We start from the raw sequence: 18318 nt of genomic DNA, 5'->3' as shown, positions 1-18318 counted from the left end.
GCTGTCTCCTTGAAATATTCTCCTATATAGGTGCTATGTTAGCACGAGTCTGCAAAACTATTGTATTCACCTGAATCAAGTGGCAGACAAAACACATAAAATTTCTTGAAGAAAACTAAGTCAGAGATGTTCTCATAAGAATTATAGCTTCTTTACTTCAAAATGTAAGATTATGATGGCAATAAATTTATAGGATGATTTAGAATTTTCTACTGTTATCTCTCATATCCACAAGTAAGAAGGTAATCAATTAAGGAAAAAATAATTTAAGCCTATGTTTTAGAAGAAAATTACAAGAATGATGATAGATAGACTGATTAATCTGAGCTTCCAAAATCTTTGGACTAAAGGTCATTTGACAGTGGCCAAGTTATATGCAAATGTGATTGATTATATGTAATATCTATAGGACAGAATATAATTTATATTATATAATAGCTGTACATTTTTAACTTCACAATTGATAAAGAATTCCTTGGTAAGTCAAATTATCTGTTATTCTGGGTGGATAAACAGATGGGAAAAATAAATGATAAAGAGATGACTCAAATAAAACCATGTCACACTTTCCAACAACTGTTTTATTTTTTAACAAGCACAACTATCTAAAGTGTTGATTTATTGATTCCTTCTAGTTACAAATTCTTGCCTGCTTCTCTTATTTCTATGTAGAGGTATACATTGTCTCTCCTTGCTAGACTTTAAACACTTAAAAAATAGGGGTTATTTTACTTTTGTCTTGGTATCTTACATATAGTAACTGGCTGATAACAAGCAGTTAATGAGTGTGTGACTGTGCTTATTATCTATTTTGATTGTAAAATGCTCCAATCTCTTGGGTTTTAATGTGATTAGAAAATCTTGTCAAATAAGCATATAACATTAATGAATTTTAAAAATAAAATGAACTTTTGAACATGAAATCCAAGATGAATGATTATCTACTTAAGTGGGTCACATGTTCTCTAGTCTTTGTAATTATGATTTTTTTGCTTCTTGCCTAGAATAATTAGCTGCTTTAGACATGTTTAGACACACTATTTGCAAGGATGTTTAAGTCACATACATTAGAATACAACTGTGAAAATTGAAAACTTTTGAGAAATGCAATGCTTCTCTGGTTCTGTTTTTTCCCTCTCACCTAATTTCTGTGATTTTGAAGCAACATGAAATGAATATTAAAATTTTTTTAATTAAAAAAAAAGAATATAACTTTGCCAAATATCAAATCCAACTATAGATAGAACGACATTGTTGTTCAATCACTGCAGTTATATCTGACTCCTTGTGACCTCATCTGGGATTTTCTTGGCAAAGATACTAGAGTGGTTTGTCATTTCCTTTTCCAATTCACTTTACAGATGAGGAAACTGAGGCAAAGAGTTAAGTGATTTAGTGTCTGAAGCCAGAGTTGAACTCATTTGAACTCTATCTGCTGTGCCACCTAACTGCCTGCACATTCTTCTACTTTATTTTTATGTTAAAAACATATGGTATACTTCACACCTCTCAAATTGGCTAAGATGACATGAAAAGATTATGATGAATGTTGGAGGGGATGTGGGAAAGCTGAGACACTAATACATTGTTGGCAGAGTTGTGAACGGATCCCAGCCATTCTGGAGAGCTATTTGGAACTATATTCAAAAAGTTATCAAACTGTTCATACCGGTTGACTCAGCAATTGTCTCTACTAGAATTATATCCCAAAGAGATCCTAAAGGAAGGAAAGAGACCTACATGTGCAAAAATGTTTGAAGCAGCCCTTTTTGTAGTGGCAAGAAACTGGAAACTGAATGGATGTCCATCCGTTGGAGAATGGCTGAATAAGTTATGGTATATGAATGTTATGGAATGTTATTTTTCTATAAGAAATGATCAGCAGGATGATTTTAGAGAGGCCTGGAGAAACTTGCATGAACTCATGTTAAGTGAAGTGAGTAGAATCAAGCGATCATTGTACATGGCCATGTACCATGGCAACATGGTATCAGGGGATAGGATAATCAACTCTAATGCATGTGGCTCTTTTCAATAGTGAGATGATTCAGGCCAGTTCTAAAAGATTTGTGATGAAGAGAGTCATCTGCACCAAACAAAGGACTGTGGGCACTAAGTGTGGACCACAACATAGCATTTTAACTTTTTTGTTGTTGTTTGCTTGTATTTTATTTTCTTCCTCATTTTTTTTTCCTTTTTGATCCGACTTTTTTTTGTGCTGTATGACAATTGTGGAAATGCATCTAAAAGGATTACACATGTTTAACATTATATTGAAGTACTTTCTGTCTGTCTTGGGAGAGAAAAGTAGAGAAAGGGAAGGGAGAAAAATTTGGAACAAGGCTTTTCACCAATCTTCACATGTATTTTTTTTGGGAGAAAGATATTATAATAAAAACAAAACAAAAAAATGGTGTTCAACCTTATATATAACATACAATGTATAAATACTGTCCAAAACAATGTCAAATATTTTAGGTTTTTTCAAAGTTTGTATTTCATTCTAATTTATAAAATTCCATTTTATATTTTAAGATGTCAAGGTTAAAAAAAGCACGATTATGTCAATAGATGCAGACAAGTTTTTTCAAGATACAAAAAAACACAACAACACTAAGAAACTTGACAATATGCAGATCTTTACTTAAAAAGTGATTTTTACCTAAAAACACATTCTATATAGAATCAGGATAAATTAGAGGCCTTTCTACTGAGATCGGGGGCAAAACAAGAATATCTATTATCAGTATCATTGATGATAATTGATAATACAGCTAAAAATGCCAGCTATAATAACAGATAAGAAAAAGAAACTGAGGGAATGAAGAAACATATTTTTCCTCTTTTAGACATGACATGGGAGAAAATTTCCTTAAGAGATTCCCTAGAAATTGAATAAAACGTATTCATACTCGTTCTATATATTAGGAAAATGCAGAAAAAATTCCATTCCTCATAAAACTGCTGAGTTTGCCTGCCAAGACACAGAGAGAAACTATATGAATATCACTACAAAATACTTAACACAAATTAACAACAGATCTAAATAACTGAAGAAATAGTAATTACTCTTGTCTAACCTGAACCAAAGTAATAAAAAGGACAATTTAACTAAACTGATTTACTCATCCAATGTCATACCAATTAAACTACCAAATCATTATTTCATAAAGCATGTGGAGGAAAAAGGAAAACAAAAAGTCAAGAATCTCAAGGGAAATAACTGAAAAAAAAAAAAGTGGGAAGGGACAGGGCTTACCAATTCAGATTTCAAACTAAAAAGCAGTAATTATCAAAATGATTTAACACTGAGTAACAGAAAGCTACCTGTGGACTAATTAGGTACATGACAACAAAAACAAATGAACATAGTAATCTAGTACTTGATAAATCACAGTAATATAGTCTTTGATAAGTCCAGATCCCAGGTATCGGGATAAGATTAACTATTCAACAAAATCTGGTAGGAAAATTGGAAAGCAATCTGACAAAAAATAGGTACAGACTAATAGTTCACAACAGATACGAAGCTAAGCTACTAATGGGTACATGTCTTAGACATAAAAGTCTTTAATAGCATAAGCAAATTAGAGAGTCAAAGAAGAAAATATATGACTAAAGAGCAGACAGGATCACAGAAAATAGATAGTTCTAATTATATAAAACTAAATTATTTTCTCAAACAAAATCAGAAGGTAAGTAATAACTTTGCATCAATTTTCTCTGATAAAGGTCCTATTTCCAAGCTATACAGGGAACTGAGTCAAATTATTAAGACTAAAAACCATTCCCAGATTGATAAGTGGCTGAAGAATATGAAGAGACCAATTCTCAAGAGAAGAAATCCAAGCCATTTATAGCCATATTAAAAAAAAAAAAATTCCAACTCACAAATCGAAGCAATTTATAACAAATAAGGGAGGGGATATAGGAATTCAGGTATAGTAACGTCTATCAATTCTGGAACTGTGGAATTGTGGACTGGTCTATTTATTCTGGTAAACAATTTTGAATTACATTTCAAAGATTTTTTGTTTTTCTTTTTATCAATAGGACTTTATTTCATTCAAAGGCACTAACTTGTCTCATGTTCACAATCTTGGTATTATGCATAACTCTTCACTCTTCCTCATCCTAAATATCCAATCACTTATCAAATTTTGTTTTTTAGACTGTTTTCTCCATTCATACAGCTACCACCTTACTTTGGGCCCTCATTGCCTGTTATGTAGATTATTATAGAAGCCTCCTAATAAATCTCTGCCGATAGGTCCATCCTAATACTCCAGTTTATCTTATGTATTGCTATGTAACAAAGTAATTTTCCTCAAGTGCAAGCTGTCTATGGCATGCCCTTATTCAACCAACTCCAGTAGCGTTCCTATCAAATATAAACTCATCTTTAGCTTTCCAAGGTCTTTATATTCTGGCCCCAAACGATTTAATTTCTTTGGACATTAACCCCGCTCCTGTATTCTAATCCAATGAAATTGGCCTTCTTTCTATTCCTCAAACACTGTGCCCCGCCCCCAATCCCTTATAACATAAGGAATTCATTACCATAATTACCTTATGTATTTGTTTATTCTCTACTTATACTATATATCTTTTATATGTACTTATCTCCCTCATTATAATAGAATCACACTGAAAGCTTACAGTTTTTGTACATGCATCTCCAATATCTAGGATAGTACACACACATCGTAAATATTGATGTGGTACTTAGCTTGCTGAATATATATAAACAAATTTCTCTCCTATTCTACTCTGTATGACATTCTTCTACCCCACAATCTACTGACACAGGTATGGATATCCCTCTACCTCTTCAGATTTTTGTTTTGTTAAATGCTTCCTCATATTTGTAATAACAGACTTCATTCTCCTAGTTAACTTGAAGAGTGGAAGGCATTTCTAAAACTCCTTCATTTTCTCTTTTAGAATGGAGATCAACTGATAATAGGTGGCAGTCACCTGCTCACTATCAAACTATGGTATACTCTATGCAGGACAATGCAAAATCAGTCCTATTTTTCTCATCTTTAGGAAGGGGGAATCATTAGTCTTTTGTTGTTCTTGCTACTAGCTCACCTAGAGAAGAACACTGGGGCAAATTGCCTATGTGTATCTCTTGAGTTTAAAATTAGTTTAAGGATTTCTAGTTCCCACCTGAGTGCTATCTATTAGCAACTTGCCACACCTAACTTCTTTTCCTTTATTAGATTCCCTAGTCTTAGTAACTACCTTCACATGCACCAGAAGTTTTCCTTCTCCTGTAACTTTAGTTTTCATCCATCAGTCTGAGTTTTCCAACTTTTTCTCATGCTCCTTTCTCTTTCCCACATTCAATCTCCTGTCTCTTTTATAATTACAACAAAAGGTCTCCAAATAATCTTCATGATTCCTCCTTTTGCCCAAATCCACCTACATCCTTCCACACAAGCTGGATGAAGATACTATTAAAGTATTCCATTACTAAGTAAATTTGGGAAATGTTTTTCTTAAGATTTTTTTCCTGACAGCAAAGAGAACTAGCCCAGAAATGCCTAGTTGCAGAATAATTAAAAAATAATAATAAAAAAATTTTAAAAATCATTGAATCATTCATAACTTTATTAGATTCCAAGGGGACATACTAGTTTAACCTCTTCATTTTACAGATGATGAAATAAATTCATTGAGGTTAAGTGACATGCTTCAAGTCACATAACAAGATTTATGGCAAAGCTAAGACCAGAATGCAGCCTTTTTACTCCCAGGTAATTACTTTTCTCAATATTAAAACAGCTTTTTTCTAAATAGATTTCTTACTATCTGGGACAAATATAAAACTATTTCTTTCCTTAATATAACTCTGATCATTTAATTAACCAACTTACAGAATATTTGTGATTACTATAACATTAGTAACATTACATTTATACCTCCTTAGGAGAAAGTGAGCTAAATTCCTGCTGCAATGCAAACAACTTTCACTAGGAGGAGCAAGGGAGTTTGGAATGTTTGAATCAACCCAGTACAAGAAAAGCTTAGTTTTTGTACATGTACTGTGTAGTTATCAGTAGGGCTTGTGTCTTCTAAATCAACCTATACTTTATGGGCAGTTTGTCTTCTTGAAGAATTCAGCTCTCTAATACTCTACAAAATAAAATCTTTAAGACTAAAGCATTTAGAAGGACTAAGTGGCATATATAAATCAGGCAAATTATATAAATAACAGATCCACAACAGAATCAAAGGAAACTTAAAAGATTTTTTAAAAAATCTTACTCACCATTTTAGCCTCTGACTGCACTGGTTGTGGGGAAGAAGGACCTGGGATTCCTGGGATACTAGGCACCATGGTGACAGGTCTAACAAGCTGCACAAAGATGTTATGATTTATTTTTTCTACAGAATATATAAGTAGAAGCCTCATTCTGTTTACACAATAGGTAATATAACAAAAATGCTATCTAAAAATTTGGAACTTCTCCCACCATAACCTATTAGCAACTGAGAATAGTGCACATCCATATGAATGTATGTGTGCTTACACATACACACACAAATATATACAATATACAATTCTTCTTTAACTCAACAAGCATTTTTTTCCTCATGACCCTCTCCTTCGGTCCTGATTACTGAGTTTCATAATTTCATTGTATATTCTTGCAAAAAAAAAAAAAAATTCTCACAAATTTTGTAGTTATGTTCAGACTTTGAAACGAGAAATAAACAGCATATCATTGAAAAATATCTTAAGTGTATAAATGTAATTAGCCTTTATAAGACATTTTAAAGAAACCAGAAGTGATCAGGATGAAGTTAATATTTTCTCAGAAAAGGTTAATGGAATAGTTACTTTCATCAATTCCTCAACCCAAGAGATATTATCTGCAAGGTAACATCTAACATTACCTATAATGAGATAGATTAGCAACTATGTGCCTACTGTAATTTCTAGCAGTTTGTTAAATGAAGGGCATCTATTGTATCTGACTAAATTGTATTTTAAAATCTTATTAAAATAAATGTTATAAAACATTATGCTGACTATAAAGATTGGGCTGCATAGATACTTATTTTACTAAGGAACTTAGAGTCTTCTTTTTGATTAAATCTTATGATGCTGATGTAAATTGAAATTAGGTCAAAGTACACTACTTTTTTAAGCCATTCAGGTTGCTTCTATCATAGTTTGAATTTTCAGCATTTTATGATTATAATTATTACATTCAGTTACTGAAGTAATCATGGAGACTATATTCTGAAATTTATCACAAAAATATACAGAAGCATGATGCTTTTAATAATTGCTAAATTCACTTGAAGGCTGCCTGGCATTAATCAGTGATCTTTGAAAGCTAATCTGGCTTTAAAAAAGCACTATAAATACTACATATATATAGAAACATAAAGCTGAAATATATGTATATATAATACATACATATGGGGAGAATGGTAGGAGGAAAGAGAATGTAGAAAAAATCATCATAGTAATATTGGATGCAGAATAACCTCAATTCTCCTTGTCTTATTTCTGAGTAGTGGTCATGGCATTTTAGTAATAAAAAAAAATCTCATATAAAGAAATTCCCTCCACCACAGCTGCCTGGTAATTTGTATAGTAAAATGCCTGTAAGCATAAGACTGGCTATAGTTCTAGAATAAGCAGAGCTTGAACCTAGATTCTTCTTACTTGCAGCCTGGCTCTCTATTCTCTGTGTTGTCTTCCACTAAAGAAAAAGCTAAAAGAACTGTTCTGCTTGTTGCATTTTATTTCTAAGAAGCTGTCAAGACATCATATTATTTTGAATGAGAAATCCTAACTACTCAAATTTAACAATATTAATATTAATAATGTTAGTATTCATCTATTATTGTAAGGCTTACAAAGCACTTTATAAACATTATCTCTTTTTATACTTATAAAAACCCTGAGAGGTAGGTGCTACTTAACACGTTTTACAGATAAGGAAACAGACAACAGGTCAAATCAAATGAGTTGTCCACAGCCTCCCTTCTCTATGATATTCAAAGCTCTTTATATTGAACCCACCTACTAACCTTCCAGACTTCGTACACCTTCCTATATATTCTATGATTCAGTAGTACTAGCCTCCTCACAATTCCTAAAAGACACTGCATCTCTAAATTGGCATTTTCACTGACCATTTCATAAGCCTGAAATATATTATCTCATCATTTTCTGGCTTCCTTTAAATTCACTAAAATATCACTACAGAAAACCTTTCCCAAACCCTCTTAAATCTAGTGAATTTCCCCTGTTGATTATTTGCTATTTACCCTCTTTGTAGTTTGCACACAGTTGTTTGTATGTTGCTTTACCCTTAAGATTGGGAGCTCTATAAAGGCAGAGATAATCAGCTTTTGCCATTCTTTGTCTCCATTTGCTTACAACAATGTTTGGCACATGATAGGTACATACTGTTTAATGACTGACTGGTTGACATAGCTTCCAAGCTATCTGAAACTGGATTTGAACTAAGATCTTTCTGACTCCAAGTCTAGCACTTTATCTATTATACTACCTAGCTGACTTTGAAAAAATATTTTACACCAAAATTTTCCTATAATATTATATAATTATTTAAAAATTATAATACAATTTACTAATAAAAATTATTAACCTTGAAATACATTTTCTATTTATCTTTTACTAATATTCCCTTTGCTAACCAGAAAAAAAAAATTAAAACCACATTTTAATTTCATACTTACTGGAACTGCAGCAGGAACATGTACATTAGAATTTGTAATTGAGGCAGGAATGGCAACAGGCATAGTTTGTCCATTGGGAAGATGTAACAATAGAGGAAAAGGACCTGGTACAGGACTGAGAAATAAAATGAAATTGTAAGGAAAAAGAAAACAGTGAAAAAAGTAATCTTGTTTTTAAAAACTGAGCTTTATAACTAACATTATCAAGCCAACCCTTTAAAAAAAAAAAAAAAAAAAGGAGAATTTGAAACTACTGCAATTTCACTTGAAAAAAATTGCAGCCATTTGGCAAGAACTTGCTCCTATTCATTCTCATCTTAGAAGCCTTTGACGACTATATTCTTCCTTCCTCCTGGTCTCGAATGAAGATCTCTTTATGCACAAGTGATCTGTTGTTCAACAACAATTTATCAGCCCCATGCTGTCACTTAATTTCAAGTACTACCTATCTACAGGCTGTTTTACTACTGCCTACATGTCTTCCCCACACCCACAAAAAATCCTTTACTTAATGCATTTTTTCCTGCTAATTTCCCATATCCCTACTCCCATTTCCCATATACTATTCTGAACAATACTTCCACTTTTTTTCTTAACTCACTTCAGGCTGCCTTTTGACTTTGTCATTCAACTGAAACTATTTTCCCTCCAAAATTATCAATGATCTCATAACTTCCAGATCTAAATGGCTTTTTCTTAATCTTCATCTTTTGTGATCTCTCTGCAACCTCTGAGAGATGATCATCCTTTTCACCATTACTTTCTCTCTCTAGGTTTTTATAACACTACTCTCTCCACATGCTCATACTTATCTGATTGCTCCTTTTCAGTTTCTCTCTGCTGGATTTTTCATTCAGGCCATAGCATCTAAACATGGGTGTCTCCCAGCCAAAGTTTTTGTCCTTAGCCCTCTTCTCCTATTTTACTTGGTGATATCATCACTCCTATGGATTTAATTATGATCATCATCTATGTTAATAATTTCCATATCTACTTATCTGGCTATAATGTCTCTCACTCTTTTTTCTTTTGAGATAACCAGTTTATATTTTATTCTTGAAGCAATAGAAATCTCTTGGTTAGTGGAATTCTCTGAATTCCCACTTTTTTGCAAAATACACATTTAAAAAACCTACTTTCCCATATAATTCATGGATCCAGGTCACTCAGTTCCAAGACTCCAAGCTTCACAAAAGAATAACAATAGCAATTTTGGGGTAATCCCTGGTAGAGAACATTCTTATATAACGTTTCTCTTGACCTCCAATTGCACATCTCCAACTGCCTACTTTATATCTTGAACTGAAGTCCTGCGGACATCTTCAACTCGCCATATCCAAAATGAAATTAAACTTCTCTCCTTTTCCTAGCTTCCTTAACACTACTGAGAGTACTACCGTCTCTGTCAGTCAGTCCTGCCCTAATATGTTATCCTTGATTCTACTCTTTCACATTCCATACCCAATCATTTGCCAAGTCGTCGTTTTTACCTCCCTAATATCTCATATCTCCTCTCCCCATAATGGCAACATCTTGGTACACATGTCGCAATAGCCTTCTGGCTAAGGCTCTCTCCCTGCCTTAAATGTTCACCACACTCCAGTTCATCCTTCCAATCTGATCTTCCTTGTTCAATTTCTTTTTTTAAAATGGGCCTATTTAAGTAATTTATTTCTTCTTCTGTTAATCTGGGCAATCTATATTCTGTACCTATTCATCCATTTCATTTACATTATCAGATTTATTGGCATATCGTTGGGCAAAATAGCTCCTAATTATTGCTCTCATTTCCTCTTCATTGTTAGTTTCAAAAATAAAAATGGTGAACTTTCCAACAATTTGATTTTCTTCTTTCCTTTTTCTAAATCAAATTAACTAAAGATTTATCTGTTTTGTTGGTTTTTTTTTTCATAAAACCAATCTTTGTTTTGTTTATTAGTTCAATAGGTTTCTTACTTTCAGATTAATTTTCCCTTTTATTTTCAGAATTTCAAAATTGGTATTTAATTGGAGATGGCCTTTTTCTAGCTTTTTCAGTTTCATGACCAATTCATTGATCTTTTCTTTCTTTGCATAAAGATTTATGCAAGTAAGTATCTAGAAATATAAAACTTCCCATAAGAACTGCTTTGGCTGCAGCTGACAAGTTTTGGTATGTTTTCTCATTATTGTCATTCTCTTGGATAAAATTATCGATTGTGTCAAGGATTTGTTGTTTCACTAACTCAATTCTTTAGAAATAGATTGTTTAGTTTCCAATTAATTTTGGGTCTATTTTCCTCTGGCCCTTTATTACATATAATTTTTATTGTAGCACGATCTGAAAAATAAAATACATTTACTATTTCTATCTTTCTGCATTTGATTATGCATTTATTTATTTTAAATTATTATTTGATTATGTATTACATAGTCAATTTTGTTGTGGGTTGCATGTACCACCAAGAATTCCTTTTTGTCTCCATTTTCTCCAAAGGTCTATCATACCTAACTTTTTTCTAAAATTTTATTTATCTTCTTAACTTTTTATTTATTTTGTGGTTTGATTTATCTAGTTCTAAGAGAGCAAGGTTGAGATCCCTCACTAGTATAGTTCTGCTATCTAATTCTTCTTGTAGCTCTCAACTTCTCCTCTAGAAATTTGAATGCTCTACCACTTGGTGCATATATGTTTAACATTGATACCAGAAATTCATCATCTATGGTACCTTTTAGCAAAATGTTATTTCTTTCCTTATCTCTTTTAATTAGATCTATGTCTGCTTTTGCTTCATCTGAGATCAGAATTGCTACCTGTTTTTTTTTTTTTTAACTTCAGATGAAGCATAATAGTTTCTGTTCCAGCCTTTTACCCTTACTCTATATTTAACTCTCTGCTTTTAATGTATTTCTAGTAAACAATATTATAGGATTCTGGCTTTTAATCCTCTCTGCTATCTGCTTCCATTTTATATGAGAGTTCATCCCATTCACAGTCACAGATAAAATCACAAACTCTGTATTTCTCACCATTTTATTTTCCCCATTATATTTTTCTCTTTCCTTTTCCCCTTTTGTCTCCAACCCCCAGTCTTTTGCTTTGACCATCACTTCCCTCAAACAACCCTTCCCTTTTATAATCTGTCCCCCTTTCTTATCCTTTCCCTTTCTACTTCTGTTCACCTTTCCCTTTCCTCTACTTCAAAATGACTTTCCTTAAGTACAATCTGACCAAATCAATTCCCTATTTGGTAAAATCCAGTAATTCTTCTCACCTATAAGAGGATATATAAAATCATCTTTCTGGTGTTCCATGTCCTTCACGACATTTCATGGTGTTTAAGTCTTTCATAACAGGGGCTTTTAATTTTGTCTTGGAAATTAAGTTTTTATTTTAAGGATAAGAGAAAAGAGGACAAGAAGGCAAAATATACTGGAAGTTTTGTTTAATCATTTTGTTTAATTCACTAAAAGGAAAATTTTTCTGAAAATTTAAATTTGTCCCAACACCCTGCCCTAATACCCAACTGAATGGAAGAAATTATAAATTTTAATTTAATAATGTCACTTAGTTATCAAATTACTTTACTTACACTATTGGCCTATTGGAGGAAGGAGCTTGAGTGATGACAGTACTTGATGTTGGAGAGGGTACTGCCTGCTGAATTATGACACTTGAGTCTGAACTTGTAAGTAGTACATTGGGAACCTGTAGTGATGCTGGACGAACTATAGTTGATGTGGGCTGTGCAGTCTGTGGCAAAGTTACTTCCTATTAAATAGCAGAATAAAGGGAAACAATTTTTAACTTTAACCAAAGTTTTTCAGAATTCTATAACTACAACCAATAAAGACACTGTTCCCTTGTCAATTCATTTATTTACCATTCCTATTAGGCACACTATGGTTATTAACACCCAGCACATTTCCACTGGTGAAGCACATATATTACTTTAAATAGGGATATTATTTTAATTTTAACAATTATTAGATATATCAGACTGTAAGGAGTTCCTATTATTATGGACTATTCTAAAATACATTATAATAGTAGCTTCAACAATAACCTTGATGAACAGGAGGAGAAGAAAATATTACTAGAGAAGCTATAATGAGCAGTTACTTGTTAGTGCCTACTAAGCAGCCTGGAGAGAAGAGGCTTGGCCAAAGCAGACAATTTATAAAATAGTTCTGTCCAACCCCATCGTTCTTGTTAAAAAACACAGCACTTCATTACTTGTGGAGAAGTGGCTATGTCATTACAGCACAGCATAGTACAACAGAAAAAGTAACATTAAAAAGTCAAAGGGAAGGGCAGCTAGGTGAACAGTGGATAGAGCATCAGCCCTGAAGTCAGGAGGACCTGAGTTCAAATCTGGCCTCAGACACTTAACACTTCCCAGCTGTGTGACCCTGGGCAAGTCACTTAACCCCAATTGCCTCAGCTCAAAACAAAACAAAACAACAACAACAAAACAATTAAGGCTCTGGCTGAAATTCTACTTCTGAGCCTCTCAGTTTCTCTAAAATGAGAAGGTTGGTTTCTGATGTGCCTTCTAGCTCTACCTATGACCATGTAATGAAGTTTCTTTCCCTCCCTTACCAACCCCAACCTTTTCCAGGTGCCAACTGACTCTATAAATTCATATATTCCTTCTCCTGGCCAGAGTACTATCTATGGTAGCACAAAACTCTCTTGGGGAAAAAAAAACACAAAAAAAAAAACGAGCTTCCCAGTGCAATGAGAGCAAGAATGGTTTTTTAATCATCAACAAATGAAATTTTAAATATTATTTAGAGAAGTTATTTATTTCATCTTTACCTCATCCTTTAAAGCATTTTATTTTCATGTATGGTTTTTAATGTACATCAGAGGTGTCAAACACACAAAAGTTTGGAAACCACTGATCTAGATTATGAGGTATGTCATTATGAGGATTATGAGGACAAAGTCATCCAATGGTTTATTTCTGTCAACCACATTGATACCACAATGATAAGCAACCACAAAAAGCAAATAGGAAGAAGAGAGTAAACTGGACTAAATGTATAAAACTATATAAAGCTTTTGAGGATCCCATGCTTCTGCCCAGCATAAAAGTCAATCTTTCAAAATACAAATGTTCTCCTGTTCTGCAACACAATTATGAATCTTAGAGGACTACCTATGATCTCTGAAGGCGTTAGATGGCCTGAAGATCAACAAAGATATGTATGGCAGCTACAAGTAGGCTGCAATATATTATGGTCATGTTGTGAGATTGAAGGATAAAGGGTTCACTAAAACATGTGTTAGAAATGCAAACTGATCTCACTTCATTTGAAGATAAAAGAAGTTGAGAAAAACCAGTCTAACCTCTCTCTGCTTAACAAAGTGTTATGGATTACTAAATTAGATGGAAAAAAAAATCTGTTAAGAGATTTAGAAGCAGATTCTGGCAGGACAATCAAAACTATGTAGAGATTAGAAAGTGAAAAAAATGACAGAAAAGAGAAAGATTTCTAATTATTCATTATATACTCCAATAGATACAAACTCTTTAAAGACAAGGATTATGCAGTTTTTCATCTTTAATGTCCTAGTCTGTTGGACATGGCAGGAATCTAACATTTGTCAAATTGAATGTGAAAGGAATCCTGAATAATTAGAATGACATATTAAGCATAAGATTTTTACTATAAAGTATGAATATGGATTTTCTGAAGAAACTTAGAATGCTAAGATCTACAGAAATATAAGGAGGATTCAGAGGTGCTAAAATGTGAGGAACCATGATACCAGCTCCAGAAGAAACAAACAAGTCGCAACCTAATACAAAGTGTGTAGAAGTAGCATAGCACTGTACAATGAGAAGGCATAGAAGAGAAAGGTATGAGCCTCAGGCTTTAAGAGTATTTAGATAAGGATGAATGGTAACAAACAGAAATGACACTGTCATGGAATATGTAGATAAACTGCATATATATATTTACATGAATGATATGGCGATTTGTTCATCAACATACAGGCTTATATCTGCAATGTACAAGTCTAAATCATTTACCAGACATTGGATCATCAGAAGTTGAATTTTATATTAACACTCCTAACTTATACCTCATTTCCCGCTTTCTTTTTTTTTTATATAATAAAGAGGATATTACTATTCCATACATATAAATCTTTACTTTCCAGAAATCCCTGATGTTTCTTTTTTAATTATACGATTTACTGTTATACAGAATTCAATTAACGAGATGGAATAGTAAGTTTATACTCATTTATTCAGAATATGTAGCTTTGGAATGTGACTAATTTACTCTGTTAATGTGACTATTCCCAATAAATACAAATGTCTCACCTTTTCATCACTGGTAGTAGATTCTGGATGAGGTAAAGGACTATCCTGGTGAGATGTCTCCACAGCAGAAGGCTCTTCAATTTTGCTTCTTATGATGGGTGTTGCAAGAGGGGATAAATCTAGAGGCATCTAAAATGCAAATGTTCATTAAAATAAAGCCATTAAATAAAAAACAGAAATAGAGTAAATAGGTAAACACATGAATCAAGATACTACAATAATAGTTAGCAGTATCGTTAGGAAGTTTTTAAATTGCAAGTGCTGCCAACATACTTTTTTAATGTCATCTTCTGAAGCTTTTTTGAATTCATTTTCAAATGGACTTGCTAGCTCATTGAACAAACCCACTTCTTCACAGTTCTTCAAGAATCTTGTTGGTGTTGGTGTCTGATCTGAAATTTAAAAATCATATTTTAAATATTAGAAAAGATACTCTAAAATTTGGTCTTTGATACAAAAACAGCAAGTAATTGAATCAATCAGCTGCTTATCTTTTCTTTGGAAAGTACTCTTCCTTTAAAGCAAACAAGATTTAGTTAAATTACTACAGCAGACAAGAAAGTTTCTTCAGCTTCATAGAAATTAGTTTAAGAAGTCTTCCTTGCTCCTTATCAATGAAATAGTTGGCTATATCACTCAGGGATCAATTATTTTCAATCAATATCATTATTACTATCCATCATGTCAGTATAAGTCATTTTAGGTTTGTCTGTGAGAAAACACAAAATAGAAGTAGCTGGAAAATGAATAAGCTTTAAGTAAAATTAAAGAAAAGGTCACAATTTATCTTGAAATCAGTTGGGGGGGAGGGTGTGGGAAAGAAGTGAGGGTGGTAGAGAATAAAGTTTGATTGGCAGGCTAAAATGTTGACACAATTATGGAATAAAGAAAACATTTTTAAAATCTTGAAATATCTACTTACCATTTTCTGAAGCTACCTAATTTTTATGCTACTTATGTTTGTATAAAGTGAAGTGTGCTGTCAAAAAAAAATTTTTTTATATCATGCATATTAACATGCGCAACTCTTGCATGTTTATTAAGTAAAGAAATTATCAATATTTGGGTCTGTATGTACATACTACATACAGTAATATGTAAATAGTATATACACACATGATAGCTAAAGTAAAAATACCTGTTACTAACTGAATACTGAAGGAATAGCAGATTTATGCATTTTAACAGTCTTTCCAATGTCTATTAATGTGTATAATAACTAAAACTACTGCTTTGATCAGCTCTGTTATTATATAGAATTGTGTACAAATTTTAATATATCTTTCAGTTTAAACCAGGAAGCCAGGTTCAACTTTTCAAAGCTATTTTCTAATGCTGTTTCCCTGATGAGAAAAACAGCATCTAAATTGCAAGTATATGAAGGTGAATAGATAATTTATCAATTTCCTAATTGCTCTATCTTTATGACAAACATTAATTAGCTAGTATTTGGTTTTGGTATGAATTGCCAAAAAAACCTTGTGAATTCTTACTCTATGTGTGCATATATGCACATATATGCATACCACATATAAAAATCGCTAACTATATATACGTGCATAAAACCACAAGTATTTCTGTATATATGTATGCACATATATAACATACATATGTATGCACATCAGTATAAATATATCTTTGTTATATTTTGACTTACTGATTTGATATGCAGATCTTTCTTGAAGTCTGATCCTGTAACATGCTCCTAACAAAGTTATAAAACTAATTTCCTGTGTAAATATTTATATTTTATCTCATATCCATCAATAATCAATCACTATATCTAGGTTGACTTCTGTTTTCAATTGGACTTGTTTATTCAACTGTTCTCACCAGGATCTCAATAAATATTTAAAAAGGGGAAGGAGAAAGAACTAGTAAGTTTGAAAAAGCACAAACTTAAATCAATTTTTATCAATGAACATGCTAAAGTAGGCATAACGAAAGAAAACAAAACAAATCACTAAGACTTCTGAGAACTCACATATAGACAAAGGTAAAACCATTAATGTGTTAACTATTGGTGAGTATTAAAAATTATATATAATATTCATAATCTATATTATTAATTTTATGTGTACATGCAAATGTACATATATAAAATTTTTATGCGGATATTTTTATTTGATTTTTAAAATTTGTCAAATTTCTTGAATTATGAATTTAAAAACATTTTAAATTTGAGCTCATCGAAGTATAATCTGAGAGGGTAGAATTATAATTTTAGTAATGTTCCTTTTTTAACTTAAATTTTCACTACTTTGCTCAAGGGCAAGTTAAATTACTATAATCCAACAATTTAAGCTCAGTTAAAATGGCTCTAATGCGTATTAACTCAATGCCAATGCCACTGTTCAGAAGATATACAATAGCCTGTTTGAAAAGCAGATATTAAGTGTATTAAGGCAAGATGTTATTAAAAACAAAATAGCACTTATATGGCATTTTAACATTTGCTAAGAGTTTTACAGATAAAAGTTAATTGATTTGATGCTCACAAAAACCTTGGGAGTAGGTTCTGTGATTAAACTTATTTTAAAAGTAAGAAAACTTAAGCAGAAAAGAGATTAAGTGACTTGCCCATGGTCACATGGGCTAGTAAGTAACTGACACAAGATTTGAATTTAGCTCTTCTTGACAGTCTAGAGTTGTTTCTACTACATCACCAAGATGCCTCAACAATTTGGAAGCTTTATAGAGTATTTATATATTTTTCTCTTTTCCTTTGAAATGATAAGTGTAAAACATTTTGCCAACACAAAACATTCATAGAATTATACAACTTCTAAACTGGAAGTGATTTCAGTGACTACTATAACATATTTGTAGGGAAAAATTTCCAATAAAATATCTGCCAAGCAGTCATTCACCTTTTACTTAAGGACTTCCAGGAGGGAAGAACCCACTTCTTCCTGGAGTAGCCTATACAATTTTTGGTCACTAGTGGTTAAGAAATTTGAAGTTTTAGGTAATAAGTTGTCCATGACGGAGGTCTTCAAAGGCTGGATGACCACTTAGGAATGTTGCAGAAAGGAATGTTGTAATTCAGATCCATTTGGATTAGAGATGACTTCTGAAATCCCTTTCAACTTTGTGATGGTGTGTGATTAAAGAATCACAAAGTTCATGACATTCTAGAATTGTGAGGGCAAGCTTATTCTAGGGAAACTCCTATTATTAAGTGTATATCTAAGACAATTCAGAAATGCACACCCCTGCCTACCCCTTTGCCTTATCTTTTGGATCTTTTTAAAAGTTCATTTATTCA

General features: G+C 32.4%; 1 protein-coding gene across 1 annotated transcript in view; it reads right to left on the bottom strand.

The window, feature by feature from the left end:
* Nucleotides 1-18318, bottom strand: part of ATF2 (activating transcription factor 2) — a 118647-nt gene that overhangs the window by 36487 nt on the left and 63842 nt on the right. The window contains exons 5-9 of the mRNA XM_051986171.1: nucleotides 15324-15442; nucleotides 15051-15179; nucleotides 12303-12481; nucleotides 8731-8845; nucleotides 6278-6364 (exon numbers count right to left, since the gene is read on the bottom strand). Of these exons, the coding sequence (XP_051842131.1) occupies nucleotides 6278-6364; nucleotides 8731-8845; nucleotides 12303-12481; nucleotides 15051-15179; nucleotides 15324-15442 (629 nt within the window). The remainder of the gene's footprint in view (nucleotides 1-6277; nucleotides 6365-8730; nucleotides 8846-12302; nucleotides 12482-15050; nucleotides 15180-15323; nucleotides 15443-18318) is intronic.

Source organism: Antechinus flavipes, chromosome 3 (genome assembly GCF_016432865.1).
Source record: "Antechinus flavipes isolate AdamAnt ecotype Samford, QLD, Australia chromosome 3, AdamAnt_v2, whole genome shotgun sequence".
Taxonomy (NCBI): Eukaryota; Metazoa; Chordata; class Mammalia; order Dasyuromorphia; family Dasyuridae; genus Antechinus; species Antechinus flavipes.
Note: the sequence above shows the minus strand (reverse complement) of the source record. Positions and strands in the feature narration are given on the sequence as shown.